This window comes from Artemia sp. Qi Xiang Cuo, chromosome 8 (genome assembly GCF_049724085.1).
Source record: "Artemia sp. Qi Xiang Cuo chromosome 8, ASM4972408v1, whole genome shotgun sequence".
In the NCBI taxonomy this organism is placed as follows: Eukaryota; Metazoa; Arthropoda; class Branchiopoda; order Anostraca; family Artemiidae; genus Artemia; species Artemia sp. Qi Xiang Cuo.
The window spans coordinates 63,029,717-63,056,278 of NC_142801.1; the positions used below are offsets into that span (position 1 = coordinate 63,029,717).

The 26,562-nt window shown below is 35.1% G+C and overlaps 3 protein-coding genes across 6 annotated transcripts in view; 2 read left to right on the forward strand and 1 right to left on the reverse strand.

Moving 5' to 3' along the window:
* LOC148949684 (uncharacterized) overlaps positions 1 to 6,911 on the forward strand; it is a 74,614-nt gene extending 67,703 nt beyond the window's left edge. The window contains exon 2 of the mRNA XM_089093058.1: positions 6,731 to 6,911. Within this exon, the coding sequence (XP_088949184.1) occupies positions 6,731 to 6,781 (51 nt within the window). The 3' untranslated portion in view covers positions 6,782 to 6,911. The remainder of the gene's footprint in view (positions 1 to 6,730) is intronic.
* LOC148949683 (uncharacterized) overlaps positions 1 to 7,242 on the reverse strand; it is a 77,953-nt gene extending 70,711 nt beyond the window's left edge. Inside the window, exons 1-2 of the mRNA XM_089093057.1 lie at positions 6,991 to 7,242; positions 4,910 to 5,123 (exon numbers count right to left, since the gene is read on the reverse strand). Coding sequence (XP_088949183.1) covers positions 4,910 to 5,123; positions 6,991 to 7,131 — 355 coding nt within the window. The 5' untranslated portion in view covers positions 7,132 to 7,242. The remainder of the gene's footprint in view (positions 1 to 4,909; positions 5,124 to 6,990) is intronic.
* Positions 7,243 to 13,992: 6,750 nt separating this feature from the next.
* The window catches only part of if (integrin subunit alpha inflated), a 187,348-nt gene continuing 174,778 nt past the window's right edge, over positions 13,993 to 26,562 (forward strand). For 2 of the 4 annotated variants that reach the window (XM_089093668.1, XM_089093670.1), the window contains exon 1: positions 13,993 to 14,328. In XM_089093668.1, coding sequence (XP_088949794.1) covers positions 14,180 to 14,328 — 149 coding nt within the window. In that variant the 5' untranslated portion in view covers positions 13,993 to 14,179. The remainder of the gene's footprint in view (positions 14,329 to 26,562) is intronic. The other 2 variants (XM_089093669.1, XM_089093671.1) reach the window with 1 other exon arrangement.

Genomic DNA, 26,562 nt, shown 5'->3' on the forward strand with positions numbered 1-26,562 from the left:
TAACTGTTTCCGGGAAACTCTTAACATTGCCTAGAGCAACAACAACAAATACTATTTCTGGACACCATGACATTCGCGAACGATTACGCAATCAAGTTCTCGGAAATTCACGTCCCCCTCGAGTCCTAGATCAATAACATTGTCCCCGTTAGAATTCAATTCGCATGTGCAACCTTCGTCCCGGAGTTATTACACATAGAAACATCAAATAAATCGACCTTGGAAAAAGAGGTCATTGACCCCATTAGCCACGTATTCTCCCTAATGACTCTATGCCCATATTAGGAGCCCTGTCAGTATTCTATGCCCAAATAAGGAGCCCTGTTTGTACCTCCTGACCCCTCTCTACTCGTAACTTCTTACATAAACTGTGTGATTCTTCTTGTGTTTGCGCTTTTGCCTTGCTTTTCTTTTATAGTAATTGCTCCGTCTATGATAGTTCAGTCAAAATAAAATCTTGCGTTCAAAAGTATTTTGTTCATTTTAAGCTTGATTTGCATATTCAATTTAAGCTTTATTCGATTTAAGATTTATTTATTCATTTTTATTTGTACTTGTTGCATGTTATTTTGGTTTCTAGGTGTTTACCCCCAACCCCCGGTGATTACCCCCCCCCCTGGAAAATACCCCCCTGGAAAATCCCTCCCCCACGGAAAATTAACTTGAGTAGGGCTTAAAACCCCTATGCCTTCCCAAGGCCAGAACATAATTTGCACTTTAATGAAAAAATATAAGTGTTTTTACTTTTATAACTCTAATAAATCGAATAATATTAACATTTTGGTTACTAAATATCAGTATATGTATATTAAACTAACAATGCACATTCATTTGTATTTTTCAGTAAAGTTCAAATTTTTTTCTGGGCTTCAAAGGCATAGGGGTTTTGTGCCCAACTTATGTTAATTTCTGTTCGTTTTGAGTTTGTATTAGAGCCATATTTTATAGAGCCATATCAAAATAGAACCAATAATTTATTGGCTCTATTTTTTTTTTAATAGTCAAAGAGGCTGACGAAAATATATGACGTAAAATCAATGAAAGGACATCAGTCTCAGTCTTAAAGGAGCAAAAACGAAGTAATTTTAAAAGCAACATCGCCCAAATCAGGCGGTAAAAGTAACAAGCCGGTAAAATCCCTTCCCCCGCCAAACATTTTGGCTAGTGACACCTCTGCTCCGACCGAGACTAAGTCCAAGAATCAAGAACTCCCACTTCTTAGTCCCAGCCTGTTGTCTCTGTGCACTTTCATCATAGGGCAACTCTTCTGCAGATGCCACTAATTTCTTATTTTCAAATTATTTTGTTTAACCTTTATCTTACCCTGCTATGATAACTCTACCCCCCCCCTCCCTCACCTAAAAAAAAGAATTGAAATACATAAAAATTTAAAAAAATTAAAAATGTATGGGGTATTCTACACCGTTTATCCTGCCTATATTTTGGAATGTAGGAAGAATACTCAAAAATTCCTTTTTTTTCTTAATTATGTTTATTTGTGATACTTCCTCTTTGGCTGCTTAGTTGTGCATGTTGTGACAATTTTCTGTAAGGTGAATTTTGAAGGGAGGGGGTATTTAAATGTGTGTGTGGGGGGGGGGGTTGATTTTCCCACGGCGGAATACGCCAAACTCTCGTTTCTATTAATGGGTGGTTATCATGCACAGTATTTGACACAAACGCCATCTTCGTATTTGCTTATGTAAATACTAGAATAAGATACTACTACAACAAAAGTAAATATTGATGGGTTCTGAATAGGGCAGGGGGAATTTTCCAGGGCGGATGTTTCGCGGCAAGGAATAGACTAACCAGCAATACATGTCAACTGCATCCAAATGACACATACCCTTGCCAACGTCACTTAGAGTCAGGTTTTTCTTTCATCATCAGTATTTTGTTCCAAGAAGGGTTTCAAATTTAAGCATTCATCTACAATCATAGGCTCAAGATCGTCGGGATAAGAAACTCAATAGGTCTCTTCCATGATTCGTGATTTCTGAGGCTTCCAGTCCTTTGATAACCTCCAAAAATCCAAACCTGCTATGAAGCTGAGTATACTTGTGATTTCTTGTGATCCCTTCTAGTGATTTCAGCACATAATGCATCTAATATAAAGTTGAAAGTTTTCACACGAAAGTTTTCAGATCCTGCAAATGTAACAATGCTGTAACATTGTCCCCCATATTCATCAAACTCTGTAGGTATGTTTCTTTTGCGTCGGGAGTCTGCTGCATAATCCAGCTTACATCTTTTTCTCGTTGCACTTTCTAGCCCTCCGAAATTGTGTCTCACTTTTTGAAGAAAACCACCAAGAGAGTTAAAATGCATAATAATCTGCCATAGTTCTGTGGTTTCATAATGCAGTTTTATGTTCATCTGGTTAACCCTTCCCATAAAATTTTTTTAATTGCACTGGTTTCATTTCTGTTTGAGGGTCTCTGAGTAGTCCTATTAGCAATTTTATTTAAGCTTTCCAAAATGCCTTCTTTAATTCATTAAGAGTTCGACAGGCATTGTGACGAGCAGACCATCGAGTCTTGGATGAATTTTGCGTGGATAAATTTTGTGTGGTTTCTTATTGCAGTCTTATGTTCACCTTGTTAAGCTTTTCCAGTATGGTACCCTATAAAATTGCCATGAAAGTAGACTCAAGGGAACCCCGCTATTTTTTCAATGCACTGGTTTCATTTCTTTTTGAGGGTCTCTGAGTAGTCCTATTAGCAATTTAATTTAAGCTTTCCAAAATGACTTCTTTTTTTCATTAAGAGCTCGAGAGGCATCGTGACGAGCAGACCATCGAGTCTTCGATAGTCAACTTTAATGTTCACTTTTGTTTTAGAATGACTCATCTGCATATTGAGGCACTGAAGAAATTAAAAATATCCTGCAGCAATCCAAAAAAATAAATGGCCTCTATAGATGATTCTGCTGCACAAGACACTATTACATTTATAAGATGTGTTTCAGGTCATGAAGACGATACTTTTATGAACATGTGAAGAAAGATCTATATTTCAATTGTGCGTGCCTGGTTTTTATGCATAGTGACACAAGGGACGAAAATTAACGAACAAGAGAGTAGTGACAAAATTTTGGCTAGTAAAGTAATATTTGCTAGGGATGGATAGTCACTAGTGATAAATCACTTGGGGTGGCAACGTGATTGGATGATTTTGGTAAAATTCCATGGATTCGAGAACCAAATTTATTTTGGGGAGACGCCGAGATTTACGGGGAAATCTCCGAAAATTTGGGGATTGTGCAAGCCCTGAACAGAAAGCAACTGATGAGTATGAGCCAAAAGTAATGCAAGAGAGCGGTGATACCGACCTCTCAGCTGTCATTCTTGGGAGACATCTGACAATTTATAAGTGACTACGGAGTTCCTTCGTTGTCTTAAAGATCACTTTTTTGTGAATAGGCAGCGCAGCGGCAGAGCACACCTGGCATTTTGACGATAGATTCCCTCAGTCCGGTTTTTGTTAAGGAAAAAAATTATTCAGTGATAATTTTTTGCCTCCCCCCCCCCGTATTGTGCACCCCTAGGCCTGGGCCTAGCAGGCCTATTGGTAAATTCTGGCCCGGGTATAATTCTGGATACTGTAGTTTTAATAAGAGTTTAAGATCAGTGATAAGAATTATGACGTTAGAATTTCAAGTCGTCACTCCCAGTGGAAATTAACTACTAAAACGACCCAATTCTTGCTTTTTACTTACAAGCATAACTTCAGCGTTAACTACATTGGTTACCCGTACTACCAGAATGCGGAGTGCTACCATTTCGAACAACCGTTCCCAGCACTAAACGTCATTTCTCGACAAGAAAAATCCGTCAGCACCACTAGCCGTCAGAACGTCGACAGTCATAACATCGACACGTCACAACATCTAAATAAAATAGATGTCATGACGTGTCGATGTTATGACTGTCGACGTTCTGACGGTTAGTGGTTCTGAGGGATTTTGTTATGAAAAAAATGTATAAGTTTATATAATAGTAATAAGTATATACTAGTTTAGAAACAAATTTCGGCTATATATTTGCGCATCAGGGGGGGGGGGGTAAAGCATAGCATATATTAATTACGTAACCTAACCTAGGTACCTTTTCCCCCCTAAACCCCATAAAACTAAAATTTAAAAATGTTAGATGTTATCACGTGTCGATGTTATGACTGTCGATGTTCTGACAGTTAGTGGTTCTGAAGGATTTTCGTTATGAAAAAAATTTTAGATGTTATGACGTGTCGATGTTATGACTGTCGACGTTCTGATGGGTAGATTGTGACTGCCGATGAACTGACGAGTCGATGTTACGACGGTCGATGTTGTGACGGTTAGTGGTTCTGACGGATTTCTTGTCGATGTTATGACGGATTTTGTCGATGTCCTGACGTTAGTGGTTCTGACAATTTAGATGTTATGACACCTTCCCAACTTCAGCAAATGTTCCATTACAGTTTGTCTTTTTTTAATCCAGGATTCACTGGTTTCTAGCTAAATCTAGGAAAATCTGCATTTTCCGTCTATTTTTGGCGTATGATCTGTAGGGTTTTTAAAACAACGACACCGTCAAATATCCGATAAAATGTTTAAAAAGAAACACATATTTAACTTAATTTTGTGTTAGGTTGACTGTAATTTTAAAGAACCAAACAATGTCAAATTTTAGAATGCTTAATAATGAGTAGGAACAATAATATAATTTGATTGTTATTTCTTGATGTTAGTATTTGGTTATTATTGGTTATTATTAATTGGTTAATGATAATAATATAAAATACTTTGGGCTAGAATTTAATGGTTTTAGCAGTCAATTAGGACCAGGAATGACCACTTACAAAAAAGCTTTTTGATCTAACTATATCTTAAATGGCAACAAAAAGGAGAAAAAAAAATTTCAAACCTATAATAGCCTCGAACAGCTGCTCCTCTCTTGTTTTGCGTTCTTTTAAACTTCTTTGCCAACTAGTTAAATTTCTAGTTTCTTCGTCGAGACTTTTATCAAGTTCTTCTATTTCTTCTCGAAGATCCAACAACTGCAGCTCAATGCATGTTTTTGCATCTCTGCCATCATTTTGAGAATGAAGTGCTAGTAGCTTCCTTTGTAAACTTTCAGCCTAAAGATTGAATTCTGAGAAGCTGATTCAAAAAATCACTCTCCTAGCTACATTTCAAGAGCAGTTTTTAAGAGAGACCGAACAAAGCGACCGTCTCTTGAGCATCTCGAGTGTAAAATAATTTCAACTTGTAAACAAAGCAAGCCCGTACTCTGGGGGGGGGAGTAATCTAGGGGTTTAGAACCCTCCCCCCCCCCAAAAAAAAAAACAACAAAACTTAACAAAAATTAAACTTAACAAAAATAAATTTTATCAAATTTCTTAAGCGTTTTTTGGCCTCTCCTCCCTCCCCCCCCCCCTCCAAAAAAATACCCCACCCATACAAACAAAAATCCTGGATACGACCCTGAAGGAAAGGGAAGGAAAAATTCAATTTTAGCGTCTTTTTCTCTTGTTTATGAACACAAAAAGTATCCCTGCCCTTGAAGAAGAAAAATAACCCTCCGGACTACTGACCCGCGAAATGTGTACACATTTCTTTAAATTGAAAGAACATCTGAGGTTTGTGAGGTCTTTTTTATGTGTTATGTCCTTTTGTGAATATTGAGTTGATTATAGTGAATATTGAATATTGAGGTCTTTAACTTTTTTATTCTTTAAATTTAAGCTTACTTTAAGTCCTCTGCTGTTTACGCTAAATTTGCTTCAAAGATACTACACGCAATACTATGCTATGCGCAAGATACTATGCGCAAGAATACTACAAGAAAAATTCTTAATTTTTTTCTTTCGGAATGCCTTGAGAAAGAAAGGCTCATTTAGTTGTATTTGCTTTAAAGTATCATGAACCTTAAAAAATCTGATTGCTCGAAATGGTTAAATAAAAATTAACACAACCATACACATATATTAAAAATTAGGAGACGTCGAGAATTCACTTTCAATGAAAAAGACCTTCGTTTGAAGTTATTCAGTTCTTGGTAGTGGCGAACGTGAAATTCGGAACAAAAGCGTGGATGAAAAATCAGCAAATTATAATGTAAAAACAGACGGCAGCAAATGGCTTGAGAAGATTTAGATTTCCTTTGAAAGTGCGGTTGTCTTTGGGAATCAACAAATTTTAAATATTATTTAGGAACGATAAATGTTTACAAATTCAAAGATTTGGTTTTGCTTATTTATTTTCACGGCTCAACGTGACGTCACCAGGTCGTATCCAGGGGGGGGGGAAGGGGTCACAGCGTTCGACCCCCCCCCTCAAATGTTTACTTGATCCGTAAAAGCGTAACACAAATACATATAAACAAATTTTAGATGCGTTTTAAAAAGTTTTTTTGCAGCCCCACCCACTCCCCGAAAAAATCCTTGGTTCACCCTTTGAGAGCACTGAAAAAACAGCATACTGCTCTAAAAACTTCACAATTTTATAACAACCAAAAGAGAAATTAAAATACTGTGTGTTTTCGGGTGTGGATACACCGAAAAATGGTCAAGGACAAAAATAATGCATGTTTTTCAATGAGTGTTCTTCGGGAACGTATTGTTCTTAAAGGATACTCACCCTGACTGTCTGTGTAGGCAAGCATTTGGATGTAATCTTTCAGTTACACTCAAATATTTCCGCAATAAGAAGAAAATTACCGATTTAGTCTAACTATCTTTTTCAGCATGAACAGAAGTTCGGGGATAGCAGAAAAACTGAAACGAACCTTCTTTGACTTGCTGATTTGGGTTGAGACTTATTTGGCCGACCATGGTCGACAGAATTTTTTTCGTCTACAATACACTGGTATTTGAAATTTATTCAGTTGTTGCTGCTTGATAATTATTAAATTAGAATAATTTTAGTTAAGTGCAAAATACTTAATCGGAAACAAATCGTAGTGCCAAAATACTGCTCTTGCGTTCAGTTCGTTAAAAGTCTTACTTTGATATTTGCTGATGCCTTCTTCTGTCTCAACACTGTCACCTGTTTTTGTGTTTTTGCTAGCTCTCCTTCCACAACCCTATCATATCTTATTGCAATTCTATTCCCGATTGCTTCCCCAGATAAACCGTTAAATGCCATCACGAAAAACAATTCTTCAAATAAGAACACACTCCCACTGAGCTTATCACTAAACTGTGGAAGTGAGCGATTTTGCGGTTCTTGTACTATGATCAGCAAATTACTTGCAAGAACGTAGAACTTGGTTTTATTCAATTTTTCTCTGGCACTTTATCATTAATGTAGATAACCGCATAGATAAACCATATTTTTAAGAAATTTTGCGTCATTATTTTGTTGACAGTGTTTTCAGTTATGACTATACAAATTTTTAGGCACTTTTGATTGAAGTTCGAAAAAAATTTAAATAACACCATAGAGATATAAAAGGAAATAGGGATCAGATTCTGCAAAATGTTACATTCGCACTTTCGACTGAAGTTCAAGAAAAAAAAATAATATCATAGAGATAGAAGAAAAAGAGGTCGGATTCTGAAAAATTTTGCTGTTACGTCTTGTCCTTAACTGATTGTTAGGCACTTTTGTTTGAAATTAAAAAAAAAAAATAATACCATAGAAATAGAAAAATAGAGGTCAGAAAGTGCGGTTAGATTCCGCTGTTAATCCGGAGTTATACTAAATTGTATAAATTTTTTTGGCACTTATCTAGAATCGGGGTAAACACGAAAGTAAGACCGCAGCGAAATCTCAAAGCTGCTATTGATACACAGGTTTCCGCTGCATAGTGAGATATTGCTCACTCCGTGAAAAGATTTAAACTTTAGTTTTTTGGGGTTAAGGGGGACTAAAAGATAGCTAGGTTAGAATAAGTTAGATTAGATTGGGTTGTATTTAATATATGCTATGCTTTACCACAACCCCCCTAATGTGCAAATATATAGCCCAAATTTGTTTCTAAACCATCATATTTTCATCTTATTTTGTTTTATTAACATTAGTATTAACAAAACTTCACTTCTCGCGTGTGTACCCAAATTCAAGACAAGTACCTTTTTTTAAGGATGAATAGAATAAATAAACACCAAATTATGAGAATCTGACCTCTATTTATTAAAAGATCGACCCTAGATCCAAATATAGTGCATAGAGGTTACAAGAAAACATTTAAGGGAAATTGTAACTTCTATTGAGGCATAAAGAGGGAGGCTTTGAACAAATTGGGGTGAAGGAGGAGCATGGGCTCCTTTGATGGCCTCAGTGAGTTTGGTGCTGCAGTGAGTTATTGCTAGTAGTAGTAGTAGTAGCAGTATTCTTTTGCTATCTCTACGAATAATCTCAATTAGTATACTAAGATTTATTCTTATTATATTGAGTTTCTTATGCCACAGTTGGCAAATTAATTGCAAGGAACATAAAACATAGTTTTTATTCAGATTTCTCTGGTACTTTAATTTAAATAATTAAAGTAATTTAAATAATTAAAGTAATTTAAAAAAAAATAATTAATTTAAATAACTGCATAGATAAAGTATATTTTCCAGAACTATGACTTCATTAATCTGTTGACAGTGTATTCAATTTTCACAATCGAAATCTTTAGGCACTTTTGACAGAAGTTCGAAAAAAAAAAAATTAATTAAGACTCTTAAATTAAAAAACAATAGAGTGCCGAATCTACTAAAATTTGGGGTTAGGTTTCGCCGTTAAAAAATAGGTTTTGTAAGACCAAGGATTCTATTTTGCAACTCTTATTATATGATCATCAGACCTCTTTCTGGGACTTTATTGTTAATGAGAATCATCAATATTTTCAATAAATTTGGCGTCATTGTTTTCACTTCTGACTAAACAGGTTTTGACGCACTTTGGACTGAGCTGCCTGAAATAAGGTCAGGGCCGTTTCCAGGATTTTTTTTCGGGGGAAATGGGGGGGGGGGTTACATAAGGATTTTTTTTTCAAGATGGTTTTTACAAAAAAGAAATAAAAAACGCATCAAAGTTTGTTTATATTCATTTTTGTTACGTTTTTACGAATCGGATAAACATTTCAGGGGGGGGGGGTGGACACCCCTAATCGTCTGGATACGGCCTTGAATAAGGCCCTTGTCGACTAAGCATGATACGCAAAAGGGCTTCTAAACATGACACGATTAATTCATTCCTATAAATAGATTAATTCTCCCATACTCCGAATGAATTTCTGGCTATGTTTCTGAAGCAGTACATCAATATAGAATCGAATATGTGGTCACCAGAATACTTTAAATTTTTGTTTACAAGATTGTTCATGTATTTTTTTTACAGAAGACAGAATGAAAAAATAGACGTATGGTCCCAAAAGGTAATGAGGTACCTTATATCACAGCCCTAAGCCTTAGGATTTTGAATCTCCCGCCATTTTCTATCACTTTAATGATTTGATTTTTCGTTGTTTCCACGGATTCTCTTCTCCCACAAACTGCGGATCCAACAAAATGTGTTCCAACGTCCGCGCATTATGCTGTGGCTGGACAAGCAGACATAGTTTTGAAAGGATTTTACTTTGACTGTATTGATAGATAAATAAGTATTTATTGTGAAAAGGAACAATCAATACTCTTAACACGTCAATAAATCACTAAAAAAAAGTCACTAAGGCTATGAATAAGTGAAGATGAAAAGGTGATGTTGGGTAATTAAAAGATTGATCAGGTGGGCAGCTTCACTTACATTGGTAGTATTATTATTAAAGATGGTGGGAGCAGTGGAGATGTTGAAAGTAGAATAGCCAAGACTCTGGTTGTTTTTTCAAAGTTAAAAAAAGTTTGGAAGAATAGGAAGATAAGTCTGCAAACCAAGATTAGAATATTAGAAGCTACAGTGATGACAGTGGTCAAATATGGCTCTGAAGCATGGACGCTCCGAAAAGCGGATGAAGATTTGCTAGATGTTTTCCAGAGAAATTGCTTAAGGATTGTTCTGGGTACCTGTCTGACTGACCGTATTTCAAACAATAGGCTATACGAAAAATGTGGTTCAATACCGCTCTCTAGGGCTATAATGAACGAAAGGTTGAGGTAGTTAGGGCACGTTGTGCGGATGAAGGATGACAGATTGCCGAAGATTGTTCTTTTCAGCCAACCATCTAGGGCTAATCGGAAAGCAGGTCGTCCCCGTCTGGGGTGGGAGGACGTCATAAAGAAAGATTTAAAGGAAATGGAAACTTCGTGGGCGGGTGTAAAAAGGGAGGCTTTGAATAGATTGGGGTGGAGGAGGAGCGTGCGTAGCTGTGTTGGCCTCAGGCGGCTTGGTGCTGCGGTGAGTTGTTAGTAGTAGTAGTAGTAGTAGTCAATAAATATTTTAAAAAATTTTTACAAAATGAGATAAATTTTTTTATATATTTTCAACCAACACTGTACACCAATCAACTAACTAATATTTCCAACAATCATCCCCTCCTCCTGCCCCCTCCTCTGCCTTGCAAAAAAATTTCTCTATGTGTAATTTTTCTCAATTTCATATATATTGCTATCTGTTTTAATGTCTCTTAATCATTCGATGCCATCACTGAAACGAACCACTCGTTACAAAAAAAAAGAAAAAACTTCAGCTTGCACAACTAATAGTCAATCACCCAATTACGTAACAAAAATACGAAATAATATATAATTGCATAAATTATGAAATATAAAGAATTTATGCAAGTAACTATGCTTTATTTGTTATTTCGGCAATGTTTTTTTTTATGTTTTTGGCCGACACATCGAGCCCTGCTCCCCGTCGGCCATTTTAGAAAATTATTTATTCATGTAATTTGATTGTTAAATAAACTAATTCTAATAAAAAAAAACTAAAACCTAGTTTTAGACAATTTGATATAAAATCATTTCGGACAAGTTGCCGAAAATCACATGCACTTGTACTTGTCTCAGGACCAAGGCAGTATCCATGTGAAGGGAAGGCTCCGTGTTTGAACCCCCCCCCCCCCCCACCTGTATTTTTTTTATTCGCAAAAACGTAACAAAAATGCGTATAAACAAATTTTGATGAGTTTTTAAAAGTGTTTCTATGTAAATCTCCCCGAAACACCCAAAAATTCTGGATATAGGCTACTCTTGCTCAGGACACAAGCTCTTCAACTCTCCCTAGCAATTTCTCACTACTCATAGGAGCAATTGGCATATTGGAACAATTACTCATTGGAAATTTCAGAAATTTTTATATGATAAAAAGATTTTTGAACAAAAGTTTCTTTTTGTCTTTGGTTTTAGAAAAATCATCATTAGTTTTAATGAAGAATTTATTATTTATTATTTTTAATATTGTCAATTATTCCAAACTTTCATTGTGTGCTCAGAACTTCTGTGCTTTTCGCAATAGCACCAATTTGCAAAAATGTAGAGGGGGGGGGGGGTAATGATTTGTTTCATTTTTCTTAAAATAAAGATACCGAAATGGTATATTTCAAAATCCAGGGAGAGAGAGAGGGAGGGCGTATTTTTCGATATTTTAATAAATATATCAAAAAGAATGTTTTCAAAATATAGGGTGTGGGGGTGGGGTGATTTTACTATTATGTGGGTTCGAGTTTCTTGTATTTTGTATAGGCTGATGTCCAGTAAAGTTAAAACTTAAGAAGGTTTGACTTCTTAGGTTGAATTTTGATTGAATAAAATATCATTTTTGTCCAGAATCGCTTAGATTGAATGTTGTTTTGATACGGTTATGTATTTGTTAGGGAAGTTTGCATTTTTCATTGTTGTATAACAGTGGCTTAATTTCGTCAAAATCCTGGGGGGGGGGCAAGGAACTAATTTTCCAAAATCATGTGAAAATGGCATTAAAAACTAAAAAAGCCATTTGGTACAATAATGGTACTAATTAGTGCTATGAAAGTACTATAAAGGTGCTTAATTGTACTTTAAAGGTAAATATGTACTAAAAATACTGATCTGTTTCTGTTGATGCTTGAATTATGTAGGTTTATCTTAAATTTCAAAAAGATTTTGGAAGTAACTAAATTTCAGCTGGAGGGGGGGATGAGGTCGGGAGGGGGGCATACTGAGGACGAGAGGGGAGGGGGGGGCAAACCGGGGTCTGGGAGGGACAGTTGCCCCCCTACCCCATAACAAATTGCGTCCCTGTTGTATAACCTGCAGCCCCCCTCTTAACTCCTGGCTTTTGATCCTCCAAAAAAAAACTGAGATGGCGTCTTTGTAAATTCATTCTTTGGTTTGGCAGCCAAGATAACAGCATGAAAATTGACGCATTTTTATGAGCTCTTTTGGAATTTCTGCGTCACGTTTCCTTACTTTTATCTTCCTGAAACAAACAAAACAATAAACAGACTTTACTGTGCAAATGATCGTGTTAACTCTTTTTATTGTATGTCCAGATGGTGATGTTTCCTTTCAGGGCGTAGCTAAAATTTACTTTTGGTTTGTAGGCATAAGTACACATAGGTCACCAGGAGAGTTGCCACCAATGGTGCAACTTTTCAAAAGTTTAGAGGGGGGAATGTTTTTTTTTTTAAATGTAGAGGGAGGGGTAATTTTTTCGGTTTTCTACAAAGAATATACCAGAAAAGGGTATTTTTTATAAAAAGACCAATAAAGACATTTTATTGAAATTTGGGAAGAGGGTAAATCCCTGCCCCTTCACCAATCAGAACTACTCAGAATTTAAAAGTATAGTAAGATTTACTTGCGGCAAACCCCAGGGTTTGGTAAAAACTCAAGATATAATACTTAATGTAATTTTAAGGTAATATTTGATAAATCCATTTTTTCGAGATCCCAAGCTCATGACTGAAACTCCAAGACTGTAGAAAAATCCAAAAGGCTGACAACCCTGGTTACAGGTGTTTCATTGATGATGTTAGAAGATTTTTCTAGAGGAGGGGACTCAAAGTTCAGAAAAAAAATCCGTTCTTAAACACAATTATTTTAATGTTTTCGAAGCAAGGGAAGACCCTACTCATGAAAAAAGGGAGATGGGATAAATTTCATGAAGGTAAAATAGGTAAGGTGTGTGTAAGCTATGGAAGAAAATAAGGCACTGTTCTATTAGCCGGGCAATACGCGAGACACACACTCGATTAAAGCGAAGCAAATAGGCATTATCCAGTAATTTCATGAGATGCTGAATAAACAAACGGTTTCTCACTCCAGGAACTATATTTAAATTTTTTTTTTGGGGGGGGGGGGGTTAGGGGAGAAAGGTACCTAGGTTAGGAATTTAACATATGCTACGCTTTACCCCACCCCCTAATTTTGAAGATATTTAGCCCAAATTTGTTTCTAAACTATTATATTTTTTTTATCATACTTAGTTTTATTTCATTAGCATTAACCAGACTTCACTTCTCGCGTGTTGCCTGGATAATAGAACAGTACTGAAAATAAAAACTTCTCAAATTTTGTGAAGTTCAAGGGAGAATAGGGGGTCACTCGGCTTAAATTCACAAATCCGAAAAAAAATAATCTTATAGCTTGGTAAATATAAGAAAATTATTTAAATTCCCAAGAATTTATAGCGGTTCTGGTTCTAGAACCCTCCCTTTGTCTACCTTAAAGAAATAACTGTTTAGTGCACATGGCTCAGCCCTAATTCTAGTGCATTAAAGTTCAGATGCCACTTTTAAACGGAGCCGTTCCTAGGGTTGGTAGTGCCCGGGGAAAAATTAATTACAGCGCCCTCTCCCGACTCGAATATAGGCAAAAAAGGCGAATCAAAATAAAAATTTGATCAAAGTGGGCAATCCCCCTGCCACGGCACCCCTATATGTGGCACAGCTGACCCGGCTGCTCCACCCCTAAGAACGGCTCTGCTTTTAAATACCCAACTATGAGCTTATTTGTGCGGAAATAAAGGGTGACAAGGCATTCATTGCTATAGCCTTTTGAGTTTCCTATTAAGTCATTCTTACGTCAAGGTTTAGTCATTACGAAAAGTATAATATCAGATACGTCACAATGTTTCAAAGAAGCATATCACAAAAAATCTGACATCCTTTGGGCTATTCTGTTTTTGGGTGTCCGCCGTGTGATATGCGGCGGCCTCCTGTATCTCATCTCTTGAAACGCGAGGAAGATCCTCCAGTTTCGGCTGCCGTTTTGGAACACAGAAGAATCATAGCTGTGTGAGTGATCGGAATGCTCGTGAGGTAGAGTGGAACTCTTGAGGAAAAATGATGATTCATCTTTTTATCATAGTAGTGATTTTGGATATAAATTATGGATATAATGTGGATTTGGATTCAGCTATATTTCATCGGGGACCAAGAGAGTCAATGTTTGGGTTTAGTGTTGCGACACACACGGATCGCGGGGAAAGCTGGTAAGCACTAATTATTGTTAGGTTAGAGTTTGACTAGGTGGTATCCTACCTTAAGGGGAGAGTAATCTATATCCCTGATTAAAGATATTTATCGTAAGCAATATAAAACGGGTAAAATTTACTTTACCTACTTTTGGCTATCTTAGAAAGGGGGATACCACCAGATAGCTAATCTGACAGTGTATATATATACAAATCTTTTAATTAGTCAAATAGCCAACCAGTATTTAAAGCCTAGGAGTCGAGTTGGACATAAGGAAACATATTAAGAAGGCAATTCGTACTCTATAATATGGAAAATAATCCTAGTTAACACATTTTGCAGAGTGAGAGCCTTTATCTTCACTTCTTTCCTTGTTTTTCCAGTTCTTCTAAGAAATTCATGAATTTCTTAGAACCTATATATTCACAGAATATATAGGGTCGCATTAACCAAACTTGACTTCTTTAGCAGTACAATGTCAAGAATGTCACTCGTTTGGTAGTTTCAAAAGAATTAAAAAACTTTTTTAATGTCTTGATTTTTCATGTTTAAATTTATTATTATTTTTTTAAATTTTATTTTTTTTTTTTGGGGGGGGGGGGTGACTAGCCTGGGTTGGAAACGTTTGTTGTGAAGGGTACTGCGTTTGTCTATTATTTTTTTGTGGCTTGGTTTCAATTATATTTTTGGAATTTGGTTTAATTTATAGGATTGTCCTACATCTTTTTTTTTGTTCGGGGGTGGGGGTGGGGTCTCATAAAAATCGCTTTTTGTTTGGGTCTTTTAATTATTGTTTTTTTTCTCTTTTTTGTTGTGTTTTGTGTGTTTGTGTGTGTTGAGTCTTTGAAAGGTTGAAATGCATTATGTTGAATTTTTTTTTTTTTTTTTTTTTTTTTTTTTGTATTTATGCTATTTCTGTTTTCCCCTGTTGTTTCTTGTTGTTTCCCCTTTTCCTGGCCATAGAACCTTACGGGGGGTTCTATATTGAAGTGTTTTTGTCGTAAATTTATTGGTTGAATAAATTGATTGATTGATTGATCATAGGGTAGTCCACACGAAATAAATTGATTGCTTGGTAGTCTTCTTTTTTTATGTGGATCTTTGTATTTTATGATTTTTTTTTCTTGTTTATTTTTTTTGTTTATTTTTTTTCTTGTGTTGAGTACCGTGCGCTCTTTACTCCCCCTTTTATTCTTATAAGGTCTATCGCCTAGAAACTCTGTACAAACTGTTTATTTTTTTCTTCAACCCAAGTTTTGAGCCTTTTTGCAATTATTTTTAGCGCCTTAACCGTTCTACAGACCAGATCGGCATTTGGGTTTTACTGAAAACAATTTTTATTTCGAGGTGTATGTTTCATACGTCATAACATCAACAAAACAAGAAAAAAAAAAATCACCATAATAACCAAGATTACTGAAAATGACTAATGAATGTATATTGACAGTTTAATGTTTTCCCTGATATTCATTCCTGAAAGTCTCAGTAATTTTGTATTTTTCAACGTTATAAAAGAGAAAATGTTTGAATGTTTAAAAAAAAACCATTAATATTTGCATAACAATGCTTCGAAAATGATAAACATTCCTGAAAAGTGCACCAAATAATAATAATAATAAACTAAAATAATAATAATAATTTATTATAATAATAATAAATTACAAAAATAATAATAATAACAATAATTTATTATAATAATAATAAATAACAAAAATAATAATAAACCAAATATAACAAGCCAGCCAAATAATAATAAAAAACACCAAACTTTTGTAGCCTGTGTAGCCTAAGGCTATGTCAGGTCTCATTATCGGGCCCGGGACGTAGTTGCGACGGTTGTGATTATTATATTTGGAAGAAGCATTTTATGACCAATCGAATGGAGTATTTTGTTTTCTATATGATTTTTTCCTTATAAACAAAATTTAACGCAATTTTTCGTTTTTGTGTATTGTTGGTCTTTCAGATGAAGACAGGGGTGGAATCTAGCTTCTCACCCTGGAAGAGGGGAGAAGCTATTTGAGCAATAATGCTCAAATTAAAAAAAAAATACAGATTTTTCAAATTTTGGTTATTTTTGCTGATTCATTTTAACGCTTCAAACGGGGCAACACTGACACTACCCTTAGAACTTAATAATTTTGAAACAACCCCCCAAAAAATATCATAAAATCCTAGTTTTTAGGTATGGATAGCCTAAGCTGGGTCCTAGGGGCCAGTGGGGTTAATTCGCAAAAATGTAGCGGAGGCAGAATATATTTTAAAAATCTAGGAGGGTAATTTTCTTTTTCTCAATCAAAATACGAAAAATTGCATCTTAATAATTTTACCCCCTTCCCCTCCCCCCAAAAATTAAATAAATACTTTTAGAATCTAGGGGGCAAACACAATCAAGGGCAGCAACTGTCCCATCCCTCCTTATTGGCGCCCTGCAGAGGGCGCCAATAATATAATATTATTATTATATAATATATAATATTATTATGAAATAATATTTTAGTGTCCATGGCACTTCAATGATATGCAAGTGTTACTTTCCTTTTGCATTAAAACAGAATTATTTTGCATATTGTTGATCAAATCATTTAGCAGGAGAGTTTTCAGTATTCCGACACAAATTTTCAGTAGGGTAGATAATTAGCCTTTAATTTCCATGTTCTGTATCCATGTTGATAGCGTAAGTGGGCTACTGACACTGTCAGAATGAACAACACAATTGAAACCACGTAATTAGGGTATACTCAAAGCATTAATTAGTCTGAAACAAAGGCTCAATACTTTAGAGGCAGAATTCAAAATAGTATCAAGAATGCGCCAAAACACTTTATTTCTTGTTTTTCATACTGCTTGTCCTAAATAATAAAGATATGGGCAGAGTTGGCTTAAGAGGTTACACTCTTTCGAGGTATTCAACATCAGGTTTAACCCCTGCGCCCTTGTTTCTTCATCCACAGGCAAGGCCGTATCCAGATTTTTTTTTTTCTGAGTGGGTGGGAGTGTTTTACACAAAAAACTTCAAAAATGCATACAAGTTTTGTTTATATACATTTTTTCATATTTTTGCTTGTCGAACACAAATTTCGGCGGGGGGGGGGTTAAAATCGGTAACCCCTCCCTGGATACGGTCTCGTCTACATGTGCTTTCGTGCGAAAGGTCCTTAATTTCCCCCACTCTCTACCCTGGAAGAACAATCACAAAGATGCACAACATCCTATTACATTTGTAAATATTGGGCAAAAGAAACTTTTTGAGACCTTTATCACCATGAAAAATATTTGCCGTCTTAACCATGCTCACGCCCATTAGAAAGTGTTTGCAGCTGCATTCATCCCCGTACGATTTTTTTGCTATGTCTCAGCACTTCTAGTGGCCACGTATTGTGCGCAAATCGTTAGGTAGAGGTAGATCAATTCAACAAACCCGAATTGGCAGGAACAGATCTCACGACGAGAATATATATATATATATATATATATATATATATATATATATATATATATATATATATATATATATATATATATATATATATATATATATATATATATATATATATATATATATATATATATTATGCATCATTATATTTATGGCGACGACCCTACGGAGTATTTTTTGGGGGGAATTTAAACAGTCACGAACTTAAAAGCTCATTTAGGGGAGGGGGACCGACATTTCAGGAGTGGAGAAAAAAGTACAAAAACATGCGACATAAATATGAGAGGTTATTTAAAAATATAAAATACGAAGATTGGAGCAGATTTGAGCCTTAAGACTGCTCGATTCCTACATGGTCTAATTCAACCACAAATATAGACTATTTGGTACACGTTAATTACACGTTAACTTCTTTGCATTACACGTTAACTTCTAAAAAGTCAAGTTTGGTTAATGCTAATTAAATAAAATAAAATCGGATGAATATATAATAGTTTAGAAACAAATTTGTGCTATATTTGTACATTAGGAGGGGTGGGGGGTAAAGCATAGCATATATTAAATACATTACCTAACCTAACCCAGGTACCTCCCCCCCCCCCTAAACCCCAAAAAAATACAGTGTAAATATCGTAAATGCAATGAAAACTACTCTTTGCATTCCCGTCTCTGAATAGTGGTCTCTTGCAAAAGTCATTCTGGCGGGTTTCACCTCTCATTAGTGTATAAAAGTGTACGTTTAACGCACCGGTACCAAGTTTTAATTTGGGGGGTCAATTCGGATAAAAACCCCTTTGGATACGATCATGCTCAGGGGTATGTTAATGTCTCTCCATTGCTATTCATTGTCTTGCTTTGTGAATTTTGTTAACTATATAGCAATAATTTTCCCAAAAGCGATTATGTACCCTACTTCTGAATGGTTTTTTATTCTTTCAATATTTTGTGAATCTGAAAGAATGGATCAATTCCTATTCAAATTGCCTTTGCCATCATGCTCCTTTTGTTAGCTAAATATGTACCATGTATAATTTATAATGGCTTTGCCTGACCTTGGTAAACATGCTCAGAATTAATTTTGTGACTTCAAGGAAATTACCAACGTTAATTGCATAAATTACATAACTTTTGATAAGTATAAACGATTAACAATTTCTCTTTTATTTACTAATATTAATGGTCGTAGATGGACGATTCTACTTAAGATCACTTAGGGCTCAGGAGTTAGTCAGATGCTGGAAATAGGCCTACACTAATAAAGTTAAGAGTTGACGTCAGAACCAGTAAAAATGGTAAAAGCCCAGGTCCATGATTAAGGCTGGATTGCACCCTCTGAATTGAGGGTGCAATGATTGGGTTAACCATTGGTATTTGAGTCAGCCACGTCCCCTGGGTACCTCAAAAGTGGGCTCTCTAATACCATTAGGACTTCAGAAGTTTGATATCTATGGTAAACCATGGTTTTTTCGCCTATCTTTTGGCGCTTTGAGAGTTATGAACAAAGATCATCATACTTGTAAGATTAGATTAGCTTATTGGACAGCTTGATAGGGCTACACTCTCCTTCGAATACAAAAAGCTGCATCTCAACAAACTAGAGGTGTAACTTGGGAAACACTTAGGGCCGAGCGATCCCTCAACGTTTGTAAGAAGAAAGAAAATGAAAAAAAGAGGCTCTTTTTGCGTTTGAAGGGCACCAAATCCTTGTATAGGATGATATTTCACTATTTTAACCAATATTTCTAGAGGACACCAATTCTAACAAGCTCAAATAAGCAGGTAAAAATTTATTCCATGAAAGGGGGAACTAAAAACAAGAAAACACACAAATTGTATGGAGAAGTCCTGGAAATCGTGAGATGTGGAGGAATGAACCTGAAGACCCCTGCAGAATTATCTGTATCTGCAGAATGTTTTTGTACTGAAATATTCTTATTCTATTGCTATGGCTATTCTTTTTAATAAATATTGTTGTTTTTTTTTTTTTGGGGGGGGGGGGTCCATACGTATTAGATCAGGAAGGTATACATATTTCTTTGTGGTCTGCGTTTACCTCCCCTGGCGATTACCCCCCCCCCCCCCGCGGAAAATACCCCCCTCCCGGAAAATAAGACTACAAGTTGGAAAATTTTATTTGAGTTTTATTTTTTTTAATTTCCCTAGAGGAAAGGAGTTTTGGTACTTGTTTATTATGGGCTACTCTATCAAGTTTACGCTGTGTAATACTCAAGAACAAAAAAGGTTTCTTCACTTATTTTTTTCAGCTTAGCGCGAGACAAGACAAAAAGACAAGTGACATAATGTATGGGAAATATATAACTTTGACTATATATTTGCACATAAGGGGGGGGGGTAAAGTATTTGGACAGTTTGAATTCAGAAAACAATTCTTTCTAGGTATATGGCCACTAAAAAATTATAGAAGATTAGCGAGGTATCTGGAAATTTTGTTAACTGAAAAAAAAAAATCCCAGCATAAAGTAAATGTAATGTTTCATTTAAGTGTTTTTCCTAAGTGTTAATTTTTTTTTCAATGACCGTTTTTCCAAGTATCAAATACTATTATTAGGTTAATGTAGTGTTTCATTTAAGTGTTTTATGATGATCGCTCATCAAAGTTTATGTTATTTGTGCCTTTCATTTATTTTATTTTACTGTGTTCATGGCTGTATCTCATATTCAGAATATTTCATCTCATATGCAGAATATATGCATATCTATCTCATATGCAGAATAATTGTACCAAACACATTTTGCAAGCATACCCTCTCTACCTTATATCCCCCCCCCTACTATGCGAATCTATAACCCAAATTTATTTCTAAAGCAATGAAGAAACTAACGAAAAAACTGGCGTGTTCTCGAATTTTTCACAACATAAACTGGAGTGAGTGGTGCATAATACAAAATTATCAAAATTTGTCCCCCCTACGGAAATTTAAAAATAAAACTCAAATGGGGTATACTGTCACCTTCTAAATTTAGAAGAAAAAAAAAAATTTAGAATATTTTCATTTAAAAAGTATAAATGGCGCCCTTTCTAGATTTTGAAAATGCGTTTTTTGTATTTTCATTAGAAATCGCAGACAATTACAAATATCCTTACCCTCCTATATTTGCATGCATTGGCGCCCCTGCCCTAAGCAGGAAAAGAGTAAAAAAAAAGAAATGTCTGCTTTGAAGTAGAACAGCTTAAATTAGTATTCGTGATAAAAACAATAAAGTTTAAATCGTATTTTCGATCATACATGAAACCATTTCCTGGATGCAAAATCATCTGGGACACGATACGCCAGAGCTGATTTCTAATATGAGAAATCGGTATGATAAATGATGCTCATACGAGCATATTTCATATTATTTGGCTAAAAACAGTAAACTAAAACAGAAAAACTGCAAAACAAAACAGAAAAACAGCAAAACAAAACAGCAAAACAGAACAAACAGAAAAATAGCAAAATAAAACAGAATAGCAAACCAGAAAAACAGCAAACTGTTCGTGACCGTGCGACAATGTTCGCACCAAATTTAACAGAATATCAAAATGTCAAGTGATTGATGTGTCATTGGCGAAAAGTGTTATTTTTTAGATATATCAATGATACTCATTCGTTCACATGGGCGCCCATATGGGGGGGGCTCCCGCCCTCCCCCCACAGGCTGAATGATGCTGCCTTATTTTTATATTTGTGAGATTTCTATTATATAGCATTAAAAGTACCAATTAGACGAGGTTTGCCCCCCTGGAATTCAGCCTCTGGGCGCCCATGTTCGTTCATGAACGATTCTTCCTTTGATTCGGCTAAAGATAGGAAGGAATTGCTGATACATGTCAAACTAAATATCCCATAGGATAAAAAGATAAAGCGACTGATGTAGAAAAATGTTTGATGCATCGATTTGACGAAAATTTATATTTTTCTATTGTTGTAATAACAGTTCATTATTCAAAATTCATTCTTCTATCCTAATCCAGAAAAACAGCAAACTGTTCGTGACCGTGCGACAATGTTCGCACCAAATTTAACAGAATATCAAAATGTCAAGTGATTGATGTGTCATTGGCGAAAAGTGTTATTTTTTAGATATATCAATGATACTCATTCGTTCACATGGGCGCCCATATGGGGGGGCTCCCGCCCTCCCCCCACAGGCTGAATGATGCTGCCTTATTTTTATATTTATGAGATTTCTATTATATAGCATTAAAAGTACCAATTAGACGAGGTTTGCCCCCCCCTGGAATTCAGCGTATGGGCGCCCATGTTCGTTCATGAACGATTCTTCCTTTGATTCGGCTAAAGATAGGACGGAATTGCTGATACATGTCAAAATAAATATCCCATAGGATAAAAAGATAAAGCGACTGATGTAGAAAAATGTTTGATGCATCGATTTGACGAAAATTTATATTTTTCTATTGTTGTAATAACAGTTCATTATTCAAAATTCATTCTTCTATCCTAAGGCCAAAAAAATATACTTCTAACAGAATTTCACGGAAAATGAAAGGTCAAGGGTTTTTATTTTGTCACAATCTCCAAAATGTGAATTTGACAAATATTTAAGTTGTTCAGTGGTATAAGTGACATTTTTATGCTCCTGACTCATACTTCATGTTATTTCACTAAAGCTAGAAAAAAACTACAGTGGTGATATTCACAAACATTTAAACTGAATTTCAAAGGACGTAGAAAGGTCGAGTGATGATTTTGTGAAAACATTTGATGCGTCGTTTTGACGTAAATTTGTATTATTCTAGCGCTATGCATGACACTGAAACGTTCATGATTCATACATCCTTATGTTGTGTTAAAGCTAAAAAAACTGCAGTGCCGATCTTCATAAACTTATTTTCACTTTTGAAACGTCACTGTGACGAAAATGTGTGTTATTCTAGCGCTATGCAAGACACTGAAACGTTCATGATTCATACATCCTTATGTTGTGTTAAAGCTAAAAACAACAAAAAAACTGCAGTGCCGATCTTCATAAACTTATTTTCAATTTTGAAACGTCACTGTGACGAAAATGTGTGTTATTCTAGAGCTATTCATGAAACTGAAACGTTCATTATTCATACATCCTTATGTTGTGTTAAAGCTAAAAAAAAAAAAACTGCAGTGCCGATCTTCATAAACTAATTTTCACTTTTGAAACGTCACTGTGACGAAAATGTGTGTTATTCTAGGGCTATGCATGACACTGAAACGTTCATGATTCATACATCCTTATGTTGTGTTAAAGCTAAAAAAAAAAAAAAAAACAGCAGTGCCGATCTTAATAAACTTATTTTAAATTTTTAAACGTCAATGTGACGAAAATTTGTGTTATTATAGCGCTATGCATTACACTTAAACGTTCATTATTAATACATCCTTATGTTGTGTTAAAGCTAAAAAAAAAAAAAAACTGCAGTGCCGATCTTCATAAACTGATTTTCAATTTTGAAACGTCATTGTGACGAAAATGTGTGTTATTCTAGGGCTATGCATGACACTTAAACGTTCATGATTCATACATCCTTATGTTGTTTTAAACCTAAAAAAAAAAAAAAACTGCAGTGCCGATCTTCATCAACTGATTTTCACTTTTGAAACGTCACTGTGACGAAAATTTGTATTATTCTAGCGCTATGCATGACACTGAAACTTTCATGATTCATTCATCCTTATTTTGTGTTAAAGCTAAAAAAAAAAAAAAACTGCAGTGCCGATCTTAATCAACTTATTTTCAATTTTGAAACGTCACTGTGACGAAAATGTGTATTATTCTAGCGCTATGCATGACACTGAAACGTTCATGATTCATACATCCTTATGTTGTGTTATAGCTAAAAAAAAAAAAAAAATAAATTGCAGTGCCGATCTTCATAAACTGATTTTCACTTTTGAAACGTCACTGTGACGAAAATGTGTGTTATTCTAGTGCTATGGATGACACTCGTATGATTCATGCTTCATGTTACTTTGCTGAAGGTAGAAAGAAAGTAACTATAGTGGCGATCATCACTCATAGGTCCGAGAGACACTTGGCGTTTTTTACCGAGAGTTTTTTTACTGAACGTTTCTTAGAGACGTGTAGGATAGTATTGCGAAGGACACATTGGGCGGTAAAAAAAAAAAACGCTCAGTAAAACAAACGTCGGAGGCAGTAATGCAGCCGTTCATTGTCAATACAACAAACGAACGTCTAAATAAACGATCGCTTCTTTTAACACATATGGAACTGAATGGAAGCGACACATACGGCGTTTTTTTTTTTTTTAACGCTGACGACTTTTTTTTACCGCCGCTGATGAGAGAGTGTGTTCGCAGAGGGCATATCATTAATCAAAACTGAATTGTAAGTCATAAATGAATTTCTTCTCCTGGAAGGGAGAAGACAATTGCAAAAAAAGTAGAAAAATTTGAATTGAAAAAAAAATTTATAGGAAAAATTGATAATTTGATTAGGAAGTTCTCAGAAATTCAAGGAAGTGTGAAGTGTTAGGGGATTTGGGTCCAAATTAGTCCCTGCCTTCGACCCTAAAAATTTGAACCCTATTTATCATAAAAAAGAGTGTTGGTCTTATTTATGCGCACTAAATTAAATGTTATTTGACAAAACTAGAATTCATTTCCATTAAGAAAATGTCTGCCTATTGGTTTTCAGAATAGCTTTTAGTTTTACTGCTCCACCTCCCAATGTAAGTGCGTGTAATAAACTCATACGAATATAGGTGTGCATACAACGTACTTTTCAATGTGTAGGGGAGAGGGACAAATTTGTTGTTTTTTCAATTATTTTCAATGAAAATACGAAAAGGCTTATGTTCACTTTATGCTTTATTAGATTAATATGATCTATCAGATCTATTATGATCGACCGATCTTAAGACGGTAGAATGTTTACCTCCCAGTTTGTCCGCTCTAGAGTAGCAATGACAAAAAAAAAAAAAAAAAAAAAAAAAAAAAAAAAAAAAATCAATAAAATAAACACTCGGTAATAAACGCCAAGTGTGTCTCGGCCCATATTTATACTGAATTTCACCAAATATTAAAAGTTCAAATGATTAATATAATGTTTCTGTCATAAAACAGAAAGTAATATTTCCGAAGGGTATGAATCGCACTCCATTCACGATGCATACTTCCTGTTACTCGAGTAAAGTTCGAAAAAGTTAATCTTGTGAGGATTTCCGTACTTTGAATTTCGCAGAACATAAAAACATCTAGCGATGGATCAACATATTCTTATTTCGGAAGGCTGTTCTAAAAACGACTGTTTTTTTTAGTGCTTTCCCAGATCTAGAAAAAGTAATCACAGAAAATGATATTTTTTCTATTTTATCGCATCATAACAATTTTTTTATTGAAAAATAGTAATGAAATATTAATAATAAAATAAAAATAACAATAATAAAATAATAATCTTTTCTTTCAAACCGTTGTCGGCAATGGTCTGTTATTTTGTCTTATTTTATTATCTTTTATTGAATAGAAAGTCCAGCCAAGTACGTACGCAGATTTTTTTTTCGGAGGGGGGAGGGGGCTGTAATAAAAAATGGGTTTTATTTCACAATTTGCTTAAGTAGTACCCATAGTTTTTTTAATTTCTTTCGGGGACCCTTGGACCAACCCTCCTCCACTGCATGCGTCTTTTGGTCCAGTAGATTGGTTTCGTTTTTTCCTTCAATATTCAAGGTGCTGCATTTTTTTTAAATTTAGAATATGCTTTTGGCCGTTCTTGCTGGTTTTTTTTATACCATAAACTTTCCTACGCCAACTGAGTCTTCATTAGTAGGCTTTAGAACCGTAGCCAGGATTTTTTTTTTTGGGGGGGGGGGTACAGAAAAAACCTTAAAAAACGCATCGAAAATTTGTTTGTATGTATTTTTGTTACGTTTTTATGAGTCGGAAAAAATTTGGGCTGGTGGTTAAACTCCAAACCCCCCTGGATACGCCCATGGTAGGCTTGTATAACACACTAGGGGAATATACGGTACTTACGTGTTATAGCGACCACACCAAAGAGGTGAAGTTAGGTTACTCATGATAAAACATAACAAATCATGATGAAAAAATAATACTCTAGCAACAAAATTATGAAAACTACAACAGAGAATTATGGCAAGCAGGCCGTCCAGCACACATTATATTAAACACCTAACCTAACCAGCTCTATATAATATATTTATAATTATAATATAATTATAATATAATATAATTTCAAAAAAAAGGGTCTGAATCACTCAAAGAAGTACGTTTACTGGTTAAAGTTACCCAAATGTTTTCTAGGATCAATCCTTTTCACTGATCCTAGTGGAATTTCTCTGTTCACCGCTGAAACATATTTAGAAGAGGGCATTTTCCAATTCCTCAAAAATATTACCCTTTCCTCTATATATTTCTATAATTTCCACGTGATGCGTCCGCTTTGCTGGTTTGACGACCCCCCTCCCCACAAAAAAGTCCTGAATACCTATCCCTCCCTGCGCAGGTATCGTCTTTAGTAAACATATTCGATTGCCAGATATCATTTTGAATTTCTGAAAGTTAATTTTTGCAAATATATACTACCTGGCACCTCACTTTCTGTCGGATTGCCAGAATTCTTTTAGGAAGAAACGAATCTCATTAGTTGAAATCATTAAATTTGGCTTTTTGTAATACTTTTTGGAATTTTGCCCAGCATGCAATTAAATTAGATCCTTTTTAAGATGTACATTAGCTCAGGGAATTTCAATAACATGGACTAAAATGTTGTAATACTTTTTTATTTTTGTATTGTGAAGTTCTATAAGTGATGAATATAAAATGAACTGGAAATG